This window comes from Hippopotamus amphibius, chromosome 5 (genome assembly GCF_030028045.1).
Source record: "Hippopotamus amphibius kiboko isolate mHipAmp2 chromosome 5, mHipAmp2.hap2, whole genome shotgun sequence".
Classification (NCBI taxonomy): domain Eukaryota; kingdom Metazoa; phylum Chordata; class Mammalia; order Artiodactyla; family Hippopotamidae; genus Hippopotamus; species Hippopotamus amphibius.
Window position 1 is genome coordinate 58855672 of NC_080190.1, and position 15667 is coordinate 58871338.

General features: G+C 47.0%; 1 protein-coding gene across 1 annotated transcript in view; it reads right to left on the bottom strand.

Annotated features, from left to right (window-relative positions):
- Positions 1-1572: 1572 nt before the first annotated feature.
- Positions 1573-15667, bottom strand: part of RPS24 (ribosomal protein S24) — a 272086-nt gene continuing 257991 nt past the window's right edge. Inside the window, exon 5 of the mRNA XM_057736378.1 lies at positions 1573-1584. Within this exon, the coding sequence (XP_057592361.1) occupies positions 1579-1584 (6 nt within the window). The 3' untranslated portion in view covers positions 1573-1578. The remainder of the gene's footprint in view (positions 1585-15667) is intronic.

Genomic DNA, 15667 nt, shown 5'->3' on the forward strand with positions numbered 1-15667 from the left:
GGGGAGACACCCAGGCTGCAAACAGCCTCCCTAAGCTGCCTTTCCACAACCTGGTCCCAAGACGGCATGGCCTGGGAGTGCTCCAAACTGATGCCTGGGCACCACTCCCCTCAACAGGGATGCTGAGAACTTAGTGAGTACTGGGCGCATGCTCTGCACCAGGAGAGTGGACACGATACATGTGGTCCTTGACCAGGTAGAGTTTATCCCCTAGTTGTAGCCAGATAACCTGTCCTGACTCTCATTCCCTCCCCGCCCCAGTGATGGGTGGATTTCAGGGTAGCTCTCTGCTCTCTCTGACATCTCCCTGTGAATGGGTTCCGGCCTTTCCTGCCCTCTGAGCCCACCTACATGGCCCTCCTCCCAAAGCACTCTGCCCTGGATGCCAGTACTGCCTTTTCTTCCACCAGGCCTCTGGCACATGATTTGGTTGTCACCCTCCGGCTCCGTGAGCTATAGCTACAGCCGAGTGATGTTCCCACGTCTCCTGGGGACAACTAAGGCGGGGGTTTGCGGGCACCTGTGATGCTGGTCCCCAAACTACAGTTCCAAGGGGCTCAATGGAATCGCAGCCTCTCCTTGGCACTCAGCACAGAAGAGAAGAGCCCTCCTTTGTCATCATCCTGGAAAGAATGGCCCCCTGGGGGCAAGGCTCTGGGTTGTCACAAACAAGATTGTCAAACCAAGAGCCATTTATTCATCCCACAATCTCCTAAGTGCCTCTGTTGTTCTTTTTTTTTTTAAATCATCGATTGTGTGCAATATGCCAACTCTTGCTTCTGCCTCAAATCTCCACCACCACCCTCTACAGGGAGGAAGCTGAGCTCAGAGAAGGCAAGGGACTCATTCAGGTACCCAGCAAGTCAGCATCCAGCCCCTCTGGCTCCAGGCTCCAGGCCCTGGGCACCCTGCCTGAAGTGGCTGCTTCTGCTGCTGTTTCCCGCTCCTCCAGGCAGGAGAAGGCATCATCCTTGATGCAGGCACCCGGGGACCTCGCGGTGGATTAACTACCTGAGGCCGTGCCTCGTTCTCTACCAGCCGCCACTGCGGCAACTGCAGTCAGGATGAAATAGAGCTGCAGAAAAACCAGCAGAGCCACGACCATAAACCATCTCTCTCTGCCAGGAATGGCCTGGTGCCTCTCACGGGAGGGGGGACAACAGTCTCCAGACATGGCAGCTAGAATAGAAGAGAGGAGGGTGAGGGGTCCTTTCTAGGTCCACGTTGCACCCTGGGAGGTTGGAAGCCAAGCCAGGAGGGCAAAAAGGATGTTCTGCTAGACAGAGGCCAGGTGCTGTTCTACTGGGGGAAGGGGGGGGGCAGTCCCGTCTGCATGGGGACCGTATTTTCCCCGTGACATTGGCCGTATTTCTGTAGGAGAGCCCCATGGTGGCCTCGTAATGGAAAAGTTAGGGCTCTGCTGTGCTGATATGTCCATCAAATCTGCCCCTGAGGGGAGACATCGTGCCTTCCAAAGCAGAGAACAATGGACACCCAGCTGCGGGTGTCTGTGTACATGTGAGTGTTCTCCCAGACATCGTCAAAGGAAGAGATCAATTTAGAGAATTAGAGGCCAGCTCACTTCGCAGTGCGTCTAGGAGGCATGTACGGTAAATAAGGATTCAAGAAAAGAAATGTTGCATCATTCAATTAATTTCAGCCTTGAGTCGCCGTGGCTGGGTGGGGATGGGGGGGTAGATTGTGGAGCGAGTGTAATCAATACCAAGCATTCAGCTTACTAACATGAAGCACATTTCATACAAAGCTGGACATTTTTCTCCTTGTCATACAGAATTATCTTAATTATTGTTTCAAGGAACAGCCTTATATAGCATCATCTAGTAGTCCGGGAGGCGGCTCAGAAACTCGTCACTGGAATAATTTATGATTTTTCTTTCTAACATCTTGGTCTTGTTTGATATGCTTGCCATTTCTCCCTGACAGGGAGGTCGATTAAATCACATTTATATTGTAAACGTATGCATTGCTTTTTACCCAAGGCGCTGGATGAAGAGATACAGGGGCCCCGAGGGAGGGAGAAGCCAATCCACTTTCATATTGCAAATTTCTGCTGTTCGGAAGAAATGAATGGTTGCCAGGGAGAACTGGGAATTACTTGAGGATGCAAAATGTTATTTTAGAATCCTTTTGAGAGGGTTTTTTTCCTTCCCCCACCTCCTCCAGAATTTTCACTTCTCCGGCTGCTAATGGAGGTCAGGACCAGTTTCTGTGCAAACGCCGAAGGAATGCACTTCACCGGCATTCTTCAGGGGATCGGCCGGAGCCAAATTTTGTGCTGGCGGACCTTAAGCAGACTGCTTCTTGGCCTCAAAGGAGGGTGGGGGACAAGTTTAGAAAAAAGGAGCTATTCACATTTTGCAAAGCACTTCATCCTCCCATCCGGGGCTAGATGGGGCCCCTCTGGAAGCTGCTAGTTGGATTTGATAGAGGTTTTTGTAAATAACTGAAAGTGTTCAAAATCAAGAGGGGAAAGGTCATTAGCAGAGACCAGGAAGAAGGGACGCTGCGCCATCATTAACCTAACCGAACTAATTAGAAACATTCAGGTTTTATAAATTATGCAAGACGCTCAATTTATACTTTTTCAAATTCCTACCATAACACAGATAATGAGGGAACATTTACAGTAACAGCGTAACCTAATCAAGAAACCCTTTCATTAGCATGAAATCTTCCAACACGGTGTTTGCGAGCACAACAAACGGAATTACAGATGTTGGGGGAGGCTTGGTGGCGGGGAGGCTTGGTGGCAGGGAGGCTGTGTGCAGGGAAGGCGGAAGGGGGCTGCTGATTTCACTTTTGGCCAGGCCTGTGGCTCTAGGAAACCTCCCCCACCCACTCCAGCATGAAATAGATCTTCCCCAGGGCTCAGCCTTGAAAAGGGGCCAGAGAGATCCATCTGTAGGGCCCTGTGATGCCCCAGCAGCCCATCCTGAGGTGTGAGTCAGCCAGTGGGTGATTTATAACCCCCTCTATTTTGACCCTGTAATCCTGGAAGAGTGATAACCAGGGCACATGGCAGACCAGCCTTTTCTACAGGAGGAAATACCCACCCACCCCCAGGGGTCATGAGTCAGGCTCCTGTTGACTGTACTGTCCTCTGTAAATATTGGACAAACACCTTAAATTCCATTCACGGTGGTGATTTTGCCTGGTACTTCTGAGATCACTGCCAGTGGACAGAAGACAGAGAGCACAGTCCAGGCACCATCAGGAAATCCCAGGACTCAAAGGACGTTATCGGAGACCAACAGAGCCAGTTGAACCCCTGCGGTAAGAACTCAGTACCTCCTAGGGAGGTACATTCCATGCGAATAGTGACAAAGCCTCTCAAAGCCTCTCACAGGGAACTGGCAAAAAGGAAGGGCTTTCTGTGACCTCTACAACCGCAGGCCCTTCTGGTAGTTGGTTGAATGGTGGCTCCTGTATCAATCAGCTCAGGCTGTCATCACAAGATACCACAGATGGGGAATTCCAAGATCAAGGTGCCAGCAAGGTAGGGTTCATTCTGAGGCCTCTTCTTAGGGCTTATGGGCACCCACCATCTCAGTGCATGTGCACATGACCTCATCTCTGTGTGGGCACAGAGAGTGAGAGGGTGAGAGAGACACTGAGCTCTGGTGTGTCTTCTTATAAGGGTACTAATCTGCTCGTGAAGGGCCCACTCTCATGACCTCATTTAGCCCTAATTCCCCTCCAAAGGCCCCAACTCCAAATACCATCACGTAGGGGTTAGGACTTTAACATAGCGATTTGGGGGAGACACAAATATTCAGTCCCTAATACCCCCAAAATCGTATATCCACCCAGAACGTGGGAATGTGACCTTATCGGGACTAAAGGTCTTCCCAGATATAATTAAATTAAGGATCTTGAGATGATATCCCTCTGGTTCTAACCCTCCAGAGCCAGGGAGAACAGCCTGCTCCCCATCCTGCCTTCAGAAACCTGAAGACAGGGGTGTTTTGCACTCACAGCTAGAGACTCCTCATTCTTTCTACTGTTTCTTATACAACATAGTTGTATATGACCTCACTATTCTAGTAGCTGTCTTCTGGGCACAAACCAAGGCACAAGCCATGAGATGAACATGGGTGCAATAGAGTGGAGCTGTCACATCACTTACTCCAGAACCATTCATGGACTCACTCATGATTCATTCATATACGTGTGCTTTCATTCATTGAACAAAAAATTTTAAGGATCTCCTAAGCACGAGGGCCCGTGCTTGGAGCTAAGGCTATGGTGGTGAAAAGACACAGTCCCTACTCTCAAGCAGTTTTCAGACTAGCTTGCAACCCAGCTGCTACCCACCCAGCCAGGACTCCATTGTGTGGGAAAGGGCCCACTGGGGGCAAGCCCTGCCTTAGTTCTGAGTTCCTTGTGACCCAAGGGCCTTGTATGAGCCCAAGCCAAAGCTCCCTGATTCTGTCCTTCTTCCAAGTCTGGCTTTCCCAGCCCTGCAGTCTTCCCAGTGCAGCGGGGATATTTCAAATACCGCCACGGAGATTACCTTTGCTATAACCGTTCAGAGCGTGGGCTTCAATGACCCAGTCTCTGGCTCTCTGGTGCAGGGAAACTCACGTCAGTGCAGGAAATGTTCTCCCCCATCATTACCCACATTTCTATGTTCCCTCCAGTCATGTGCAAGCGGCACACTGTAAATTCTGTCAGGAGGAGGCCGGGGTCGCGGTGTCCTGCTTTACCTTCCTAGCCATATGGGAGGGATGGTTCTCGGGCTTCTCCCCTCTGGTTTTACCACTTGCAAAGCAGAGAGAAAGCAGTAAATGTTTCCAAAATGCTCCCAAATGTTCCTCTGAAAACCTTAGGCTGACCCTGGCTGCCAGTGAACTAGTCGTAGGGTGACAATTTCATCAGATCTTGGTCAGTGAGCATAAACCTCTGGTTGGAGGGTGGCGCGATGGTGACCCCAGTCTGGGCAAATGCTCGTGCAGATGTTCCCGAATACCCAGCTGTTGGCACCAGAATGGCACATCTGGATAAGAAGCTAGAGGTTTCATATCCAGAGGTCTGGGGGTCAGGCCAAGATGGTGCCAACCAGGGGCTGGGATAACTGCTTTCTAAAGGCAGTCGTTGGATAAAGAGCCCAGGTAATCCACACCCAACCCCAGTTCCCACAGCTCGCAGACCCAGTTAGCGGAAAGAAACCTCTGTTTCACAGAGAAGGGAACTGAGGGCCCCAGAGGCCAAAGAGGGAAAGAGCTTAGAATTAACAGATTTTGGATTAGATTATTTTGAGGCTAAATGGAATGATTCAAGCACCGGGCCTGTCCAGTGGGGTCAGCAAGACACAGTGACCATCTCCATCCTATGTCAGGGCACGTAGAGGCCGGCAGAAGTGGAGCCTGGGACTCAGGGTCCTGGTCAGTCAGGGTAGAACCAGGTATTCAGACTCCAGCAGCAGCCTCTTCCTTCTCCAGGCTAGACCAAGCTGGAATGTATGCCCAGCTCCAAAGAAGATAAGAAAAGTCACACAGCCACATCTGGAAGTCATGTCTTAGATATTTCATGACCGTAAGTAAAAATTCAAGGGGAAACATAGGTTCTGATCACATCATTTTAGTACCTAAGATTTAATAAGAGGAAGAGGTGCAGGTGTGGAGTGAGAGGGAGTACGCGGAAAGAAAGAGGAGGGCAGAGCCAGCGTGTGGGGAGAAGCGGGAACATCACGGAAAGAGGCTGCTCCCTGCAACGCCATGTGAAATATAATCACCCTTTGGGCTCAATTCCCACGAGGCCCCACTGGGGCACAAGTCTTGTTTCTGGAGCTCCATGAAAACCTGTATCCTTCAATAAACCCTTTTCAAGAGCGGCTTGAGAAAGTCTCTTCTCTTGGCAATTAAATGGACCCAACTGAAGGTGTCGGTGACCATCTCCCTGACCAGCCTTTGTCAGTGCACAGCTTTCATCCGCTTTTCCTCCCAGATGCACATGAGTATCAACCCTCCAGTGGACAGCCCTCTCCTCTGGTGTGTGTGTCCAGATCCACTCCTAAAGTCACTCGCTGCAATGTTTTGTCGACAGTTACAACTAACTCAGGTCAAACTCCTCTGATGGTGAGATGCTTGTTGCTGCATCATGGTGGGCATACCCTGTGCTACTGAATTTTTGTCAAAGGCCAGGGATGCAAAGGTAAACAATATTGAAGATGGAACAGAGGGCCGAGCAGAGTTCACTGGGGATCAGAAGAGATGCCAGACAGGGGAATCAAGGTGGCTTCCCAGAGGGGATGCCATGGAGCTTGACCTTGATGGAATGTCCGCTTGAAGGAAGGGTGGGAAGAAGGTGGGAAGGGCATTCCAGGCAACGGGAATGGCATAAGGTAAGGGCACAGGATCGTGAATGGATCTAGCTCATTTGGAGGATTCTGATGTTTCCTATTGACCTCAGCTGGTCTCGTCGGCTATCAGCCATGACCACTAATACCTCTGGAGGACGTGGGTGGTAAAGGACCAGGAGGAAACACAGATGTACTTTCTTTTAAATTTCCTGCTTTGCTCCCATCAATTAAAGGCCAATGATGTCACCAGATGTTATTATTACATGATGAGATATCCTGGTGATGGGGCTCTCTCCGAATTTCACAGATGAGGCTCACATGGCCCAGAAAGGTGAAGCAATTTACCTGAGGTCACCCAGCAAGATAATGAAATAGCCATTACAAGGATCCATTTTTGCTGACCCCAGACCCCTGGCATCTTCCACAAGACCCTTCTCAGAGCAGCCAGCTGTGAACATCTTTTGACTCTCTCCCCAGTGGACTCTATGGCAAGGCCTTCCAGGGTCTGGCCTTTCATTATTTTTAATGCTGTTTACATATGAGAGAGAGACAAGACACACAAGCAGTCAGACGGTACGAAAGGGCACTTGGTCAAATTTAAAGCCCCTGGGGGCCACAGGGCCCTTCTCTTTCCTCTCTACCTCTCCACCAAACCCCTCTGATTGTTAGGAAAATAATTGAGGCCGCCATCTGACTCCCAGCTGAGGGGCTGAGGCTGGGTCAGGGAATTGATGGCCTCTCCTGGCAGTGATGGAGGGGCTGGAGGCAGTCAAGGTTAGAAATGTAATTTCACAGAGGAGTTGAAGATGCGATGGGGGAGGGGACAAGGGACAGAGAGGAGAGGAGACATGTGGCTGCAGGAGGAGGGAGGGGTTCGTGCAGAGCCGTCGAGGGCTGGTGGCAGGCTTCCCCAGCCAAGCGTGGGGGTCCATGGGGCCCATGGGAACGTGAACACTCTCTGTTGGTTTCTAGAGTTCCTTCCTTCTTAGAGGACTAGCTTCTCCCTCTTCTAAGTCCCCCTGCCCTTTAAGACGCAGCTCACCTCCCCCAGGAAGCCACCTTGACCTCCCTCAAGACTAAGCTATAAACCCCTTCTCTCTACAATTCCGTATAATCCCTCCATCTCAGCACTTTATGGCTTGGTACCAGAATTGTGTGTGTGTGTGTGTGTGTGTGTGTCTACATGTGTGTTATGTGTCTACACATTCGTGTGTTTGTACATGTGTATGTGTTGTGTGTCTGTGGACATGTTGTTCTGTGCATCTCTGTGTGTATTTGTGTATGTGTGTATGTACACAGTAAAATCTCAACACGTGAATGCTGAATGAGTGAATGAATTCATGAATGAATGAACAAATGAGCTGTCTCCGGGACACAGCTTGAAGGACAGGACCTGCTAACTGATTGTCCATCTGCCCCACGAGGATCTAGCCCCCTGGCGGGTAGGGACTTGGTCTGGATTGCCCACCACTGGGAGCCCAGCGTCCAGAACAAGGTTTCTCAACCTCAGCACTGTTGCCACTTGAGGAAGATAATTCTTTGTTGCGGGCGCCGTCCTGTGCCCTGTATAATATTTAGCAGCATCTCTGGCCTCTACACACTTGATACCAATAGCAGGCCCCGCCTCCCAGTTGTGACAGTCAAAAATGTCTCCGGATGTTGCCAAATGTCCCCTGGAGGGCAAAGGAGCCCCCAGTTGAGAACCATGGGCCTAGAGGGATGCTTGGCACAGAGTCAGCACGAACTAGTATTGTTGACTAACTAGCTGGCCTTTCGCAGCCTTGTAGCTACCTCTGGCTTGCCCAGGGTGACTGCCAGCCCAGGGGCACTGGCTGCTGGGTCAGGGCTGAAATGCCAGAAGAGTATGAGGGCAGGACTTCAGTCCCCCACCTGCAGGGTCAGTGGGCAGCGCTGCAACAGGGTAGGCTGTGGACTCTGGGCTCGCTGCTTTTCCCCTGCAGGAAGGAGCCGTCTTTAGCTTCCTCCCATCCCAGGCCTAGGAGGTTAAGGAGGTCGCTTCCTGCCCCAACTGCTCAGCACCATGTACCTAACAGGGATTGGATTCGACCTCCTGAACAGAGAATAAACCATCCCTCACAACCCCTCCTTGGAGCCTGTTTATCCAATAGCGTGCGAAGTAATACCCAGTTCCCACATGAGCTCAGTTAAACCAGGCCAAATCTCTTGGCCTTTTTCTAAAATGGCATCCTTCTGAGACCAATGTGGAAATGTAAAAAAGAAAAATGTAAAACCTCATGAAGAGGTTACCGAATTCTCCAACCCCTATGCCATAGTAGGCGGTAAGGACGTGACCTGGAGGTTTCTCACCGGTGGGAGAATTGTGACTGTGTGTGTGTGTCCCATCTACCTTCCTTAGGGGGTTATAGGATTGAGACCAGAGGCTAGTGAGCCAGCCAGGACAATGTCTCAGGGGTCTTGGCGGGAGGTGGGTGCAGGGAAACAGTTATGACCTGGCTGAGACAGACAACTGCAGATACACAAGGTAGAATGAAGCTGGCACATTTTGGAAATCGGAGCACCCACCAAGAAAAGTGGAGAACAAGAGAAGCCTAGAGGGCTGAGGGGCTTTTGTACATAGTCCCTGCACCAACTGGCATCAGCATGCTGGGCACTCTTACTGGACCAAGAATATCAGAACAACAACGGTCATCATTATTGGGCTGCGACAGAGAGGACATTTGAGGACTCGTTCAACTGAATCTGCTGGTTTTTTCCACTGACTACATTGTTAGTGTTTCAAGGGCAGGAAGCAAGTGCTTTATGTTCCATTATCCTCCACCATGCCTTGCATATGGCACAGAGCGCAGTAAGTATCGTGCATCTGTGGCTGATGGTTAAGATACCTGATGCACATTGACTTAGAAAAGTGGACTCGCAAATAAAACAGTTTGGTCCCTTTAGTTCTCTGGCTTCACACCAGGTCTGCCTGCTGGTTGCTGGGAGACAAGAACCAAGAGGCAGCTCTGACCATTCTTCCATTCAACAAATAATCCTGAGAACTCCCAGGCCGCCTCAACCCTGGCCATTCACGTCCATGCTCTACAGGGCACTGGAGGTATATGATAACAAGACAGAGGCATTTCTTTCCCTCATGGACTTAAACAAGACCCAGAGCCCTAGGGACACAGCCACAATTTGTGAGAGATGACGAATGGGAGAAGGGCCAAGAGGGTACCAGCCTAGCTATTAACAATCCTTATGCACAGAATTGGTATATATGCTCATCCCTCTACTTAAGCTCCCTAAAAGCCCAGCCTGCAGAACTGGGCCAGAACTTCTCCCAACCCTGCCTGCTGTGCTCACCATGCAACCCAGCTGCAGAGTCTTCTCCAGCCTCTGGTGGACTGACCTGCCCACATCATAGGTTGCCCTCAGCCTAACCCATGTGTATACCCAACCAGAAGTCCCCTGCTGTGGCATCAGGGACTCACCAGTGACCACAATGGCCTACTTGTGTCTCTGAGATGCCTTTACCTTTACCTGTGGAAAGGCCCACACCCACAACTACATTCCCGCTATGGACAGTTTGAGTAGAACTATAACAAATGAAGAGTTTGAATCAGTAATTTTGAAACTATTTTACAAAGAAAACCTCAGGCCTGATATCTTCACTGATGTATTCTAGCACACATTCAAAGAATTAATACCAATACTTCACAAATTCTTCCTGAAAATAAAAGAGGTGAGAATACTTCTCAACTCATTTTTTTTTCTTAACTCATTTTATAAAGCTGATATTATCCTGATACCAAAACCAGACAAAGACATTATAAGAAAAGAAAATTACAGATTAATATTCCTTATGAATACGGACACAATAATCCTCAACAAAATACTAGCAAACTAAATCCAGAAACATATAAAACCATATATCCTGCAACATATAAAACAATTATACACCATGACCATGTGAGATTTATCCCAGAGAGGCAAGGTTGGTTTAATATTCAAAAATCAATTGATCATCATATCAATAGAATAAAAGTGAAAATCACATGATTATCAGTAGATGCAGAAAAAGCATTTGATAAAATCCAGCAGCTTTTCATGATCAAAACAGTCAATAAAAGGAAACTTCCTCAACCTGATAAAGGGCATCTATGAAAAAATCCACAGCTAACATCATACTTAATAGTGAAAGATTGGATGCTTTCCCAATAAGTTAAAGAAAAAGACAAAAATCTCCATTCTCACCATCTGGATTGGAAAAGAAAGAGTAAAACTATTTCTATTTGCAGATGAAATAATCTTGTACCTTAAAAAATCCTAATGGATTCACTAAAAAGCTATTAAAACTAATAAACAAGTTCAGCAAGGTTGCAGGATACAAGATCAATATACAAAAATCAATTCTTTCTATACTCACAATGAACAATCAAAAAATAAAATGAAGAACTATTCCACTTACAATAGCATCAAAAAGCATAAAATGCTTAGAAATAAATTTTAAAAAAGAAAAAAACTTATACTCTGAAAGCTATAAAGTATTATTGAAAGAAATCAAGATAAATGGGGGGGGCGATCCCATGTTCTTAATTTTGTTGAGATGGCAATTTCCTTCAAACTGATCTACAGATACAGTATAATACTGATCAGAATCCCAGCTGAGTTCTTTGCAGAGATTGATAAGCTGATTCTAAAATTCATATAGAATTGCATGAGACTCAGAATAGCTAGAATAATCTTGAAAAAGAAAAACAAAGTTGGAGGACTCATATTTCTCTACTTTAAAGCTTACTACAAAACAGTAATCAAGACAGTGTGGTATTAGCGCAAGGACAGCGGTATAGATCAATAACATGGAGAATCCAGAAAGAAACTCATATGTCTACAGTCGCTGATTTTAAACAAGGGTGCCAAGACCATTCAGTGGGGAAAAGAATAGCTTTTTCCCACAAATTATGTGCAGACAAGTAGTTAAATATATGCAAAGAAATGTAGTTGTAACCCTACCTCATACCACATACAAAAATTAACTCAAAATTGATCAAATACCTATGTAAGAGCAAAAACTAGAAAACTCTTAGAAGAAAACATAGGGGTAAATCTTCATAACCTTGGATTTAGCAAAGAATTCTTAGACATGACACCAAAAGGATAAAAACAAAAGAAATATAGGAAAATTAGACTTATCAAAATTAAAAACTTTTGTGCTTCATGGACACCATTAAGAAAGTGCAAAGACAACCCACAGAATGGGAGGGACTATTTGGAAACCATATATATGATAAGGGCTTTATCTAGAACATACAAAGAAGTCTTATAACTCAATAATAATGATAATAAAAACAAATAACTCAGTTGAAAAATGGGCAAAGGATCTGAACAGGCATTTCTCCAAAGAGATTTACAAATGGCCTATTGGCCTATCGGCACATGAAAAGATGCACAGTACCATTAGTCATCAGAGAAATGCAAATCAAAACCACAATGAGATTCAACTTCATACCCACTAGGATAGCTAAAATCAAAGTCAGATAATAACAAGTGTTGACAGGGATGTGGCATAATTAAAGCTTTATACACTCCTGATGAGAGTATAAAATGGTACAGCCAGTGTGGAAAACAGTCTGGCATTTCCTCAAAAGCTTAAACATAGAGTTACTACATGACCCAGAGGTTGCAATTCTAGGTTTATACCCAAGAGAAACAGAAACCTAAATCCACACACAAACACATACAGAAATGTTTATAACAGCATTATTCATAATCGCCAAAAGGAGGAAGCAACTCAAATGTCCATCAACAGCCAAACAGCTAAACAAAATGTGGTACATACATACAGTGGAATGTTATTCAGCCACAAAATGGAATGAAGAAGTATTGACACAAGCTACAGCGTGGTTGAACCTTGGCATCATTACGCTAAGTGAAAGAAGATAGTCGCAAAAGACGGCATCCTATATTATTTCATTCATATGCAAGTCCAGAATAGGCAAATCTACAGAGAGAGAAAGTAGATTAGTGGTTTCTTAGGGCTGGGGGTGAAGGATGGGTGGCCAGGGGGGTGATAGCTAAAGAGTATGGAGTTTTTTTTCGAGGTGATGAAGATTTTCTGAAATTGACCGTGGTGATTGTTGCACATATTTGTGAACATACCAAAATCACTGGTCTGCATTTTGAATGGAGAAATTGTTTGGTATGTGAATAATATCTAAATAAAGTGGGGGTTTTTTTAATCTTTTTTTAAAAAAAACTATATGTCCTCTAAAATATTGATTGGTTAGAATTTTAGAAAAGACATCCTCCATTGTTACTCTCTCATTTTACAAATGCAGACACTCTGGCCCAGAAAGGAGTGTTCACCACACCCAGGTCACACAGCACCTAAATGAGAGGGCCAGAACTAGAACTGTGCTCCAGCTATCACAGATTCGGGGCTGCATTGAACCTCTGACTCAATTTTTCCATTCTCAACCTGAGGACTCCCTCTCAGGCCTTATTCCCCAAACCCCAGCCCTAGTGCTTAAAGGGGAGAGGATGTGCATAAAGGCTCAGGAATTCCAGGGGAGGAGTAACATTGCTCCCTGTAGCATGTTTTGGAATATCATCCTTATCTCTGGTAAGTGTGACGGCCCCGTCAGCCTGGGCCTCTGTCCCAGCTCTGCTGCTCCCTGGGATGAAAATCAAGAGCCGGCTAGTAGGGAGCCTGGCTCTTTCCACCAGCATCTCACAGACTCTATGATTTACTGCTTCTGAAGAATGGCCGTGATGGATTGGTGATGACTGGAAGCACTTTACAACCAGCGACAAATCATGCTTAATTCCTCTTGCATTCATTAGTTTGACATTAATCCTGATGGACTCATTTGGGGTATGAGGTGAGAGCACTATGCACGCCCAGTTCCCCTGCACATCTCAGGCTGTTGAGTCTCATTCTGGACTACCCAGGACACAGTTTTCAAAAAGCCCCTAAGAATTCTTCGTCAGGGGGTGGGGATGTGATTGGAAAGATGCTAGCATCTCAGCGTCACACTAGGGACAGAGTGGAGGAGAGAGGCTTAGGACCCCTAGGTGCAGGCGGGAGGCTGATGTTGGCTGCAATGAGCCAGCCACAGCCTGGGAAGCCTGTGCTTACTGAGGCGCTGCAGGGCTCTGGTGACCAGACATCAGCCTGGACTTAAGTCACAATGTCAGCTGCATGGCTCACAACTTCCTGCTATATGATGCCCAGGTGCCCAGGTCCTCACTGCCCCACTCTGGGGTTTGCAGGGGCTACCCATTACCACACAGCCCTGTCCAAGCTCCTCCAAGATCCCTGGACCACGCAACGGCAACTTGGGATGGAATCGTGCTGTACCTCTAACCCTGTGTGCAGCTGGAGCAAATTATTTCCACTCTCGGGACGCCAGTTCCCACATTCTGAAAACTGACTGAGAGCAGGGACCAGGTAAGCAACATAAATGAGTGGAGTAGAGGGGCCTGGGAAACTGAACAATGTAGGCTGTATCTAAAAGATTCTGAAAATTAACAAAATAATAATAATTAACACTCAATGGGCCAAACAAAATATCTGCAATGTACATTATCTGGCTCAGGACCACCAACCAGTTGGTGACCCCCACTCCAGATGTTTCCCAAAGTCCCTTAGATCTTTGATGTTCTATGGTGTTAAAAACAACCTATTGCACAAGCCTCCTTCCATCTCCCGCCTCACTCCCTCCCTCACTCTCCTGCCACAGGCTGACTTGTTCACCACGACCCTCTGTGCCAAGCTTGCCCCCAACTCTGTGTTTTCGCACACATTGATCACACCCCTTCTCTCTAGTATCTCTCTACACACCCTCCCATCCTTCCAGTCCCTGGTCAGGGCTGACTTGTCCCATTGACCTTCCATGGCCAGAGTGGCCTTTCCCTCACCTGTTGCACATAGCTGTGCCCCTGCAGGAGTGACCTCCAGGGGCTGATTCATCACTGAAGCCTTCTGACAGCGCTTGTGTGGACTGCCAGCGATGTGACAGCAGAGACCATGTGCTTCGGCATGCACCAAGGTGGCACTGAGGCCCGAGGTGCTGCCCATCACTGTGGCAAGGAAGAGGAAGGGGTACCAAACTCCCATCCAGCAGCTTCCCAGTGTGAGACACGGGTCTGGGGGAGCATCTACGTGAGCCCCCTTCAGCCTCACTACAACCCTATAGCGTCTGCACCGTGATTCCCACTTTACTTTCGAGAAGACTGAGATCCTAAGAAGACCTAATAAAGACCAAAGGCGATCATGGTTTACATCAATATTTGCCTTTGTTTTTTGGAAAAACAAAATGGTCACAATCTCCTCTTCTCCACTAGAGTAGGGAAAGGGGTGGGAATGGAAGAATGGAATCCTCACTGGAACAGCCAAAGTCATCAATATCCTGTTTAAGAGGAAAATATGGTTAACAAATTATGTCATGTGAAAAAGGGAATGGAAACAACAGCATCCAACTCTCCTTAGCAATCCCTTCTCCCCACAACATCAAAACATTTTGGCATCTTTAAGATTAAGGCAGGAGACAGCCCCTGGCCTCTAATTGCTCTCAGTCAAAAACTGTAGCTAACATGTTATTAAATATGTAAATAATATGAAAGCCAGAAGAGAATTAATATTTCATATATAATGAAGTTAAGATGAATTCTCCTGTGTCTAATTTTCTGTTTTTAAATACATAATGCACTGTGGAGTCCAAAGTGATTCATGGTATTTTATATTGGTTAAAGACGTTCGAGGTTTCTCTAAAGCAGCTTCCTAAATGATTAACCTGAATATTATTATTACAAATAGGATTTGTTTTTTTAAAAATTAATTCTGTAGTTAATCAGAATGAAAAGCATGGAGTTCTTTGCTGGTGGGCCTGTTTTAATGGGGAAAGGGAACTGAGATAGAGGTTGCAAATCCTAATGCCTACAGGGGCCTGGCAAGTAGATGAATGAGGCCGGCTGGGTGGCAATAGAGAGAGGTGAGGACTGCAGCAAACTGTGAGAGCCCAAGCCCCATCTAGAGGAAGAACGACAGTTGCCCATCAGAAATAGGAACCAGAAGTTCAGGTTTTTATGTGAAACTTACTGATGTATAAAGTTGGTTCCTAATTCAAATATTTATAAACATCCATGGATACAAAAGAAGATGACCTGGGGGCTGCCAGACTGCTACCTCCAGACTGAGACAGGAGGCTTGAGGGCAAGATGCCGCCAAATCCAGGCCCTTTAGGTGCAGTAGAAAGAGTTTGCTCTTACTTTGCCTAGATGGTGAACTGGTGAATATAAAATCTGATTAGGGACTTCCCAGGTAGCACAGTGGGTAAGAATCTGCCTGCCAATGCAGGGGACACGGGTTCAATCCCTGCCTCA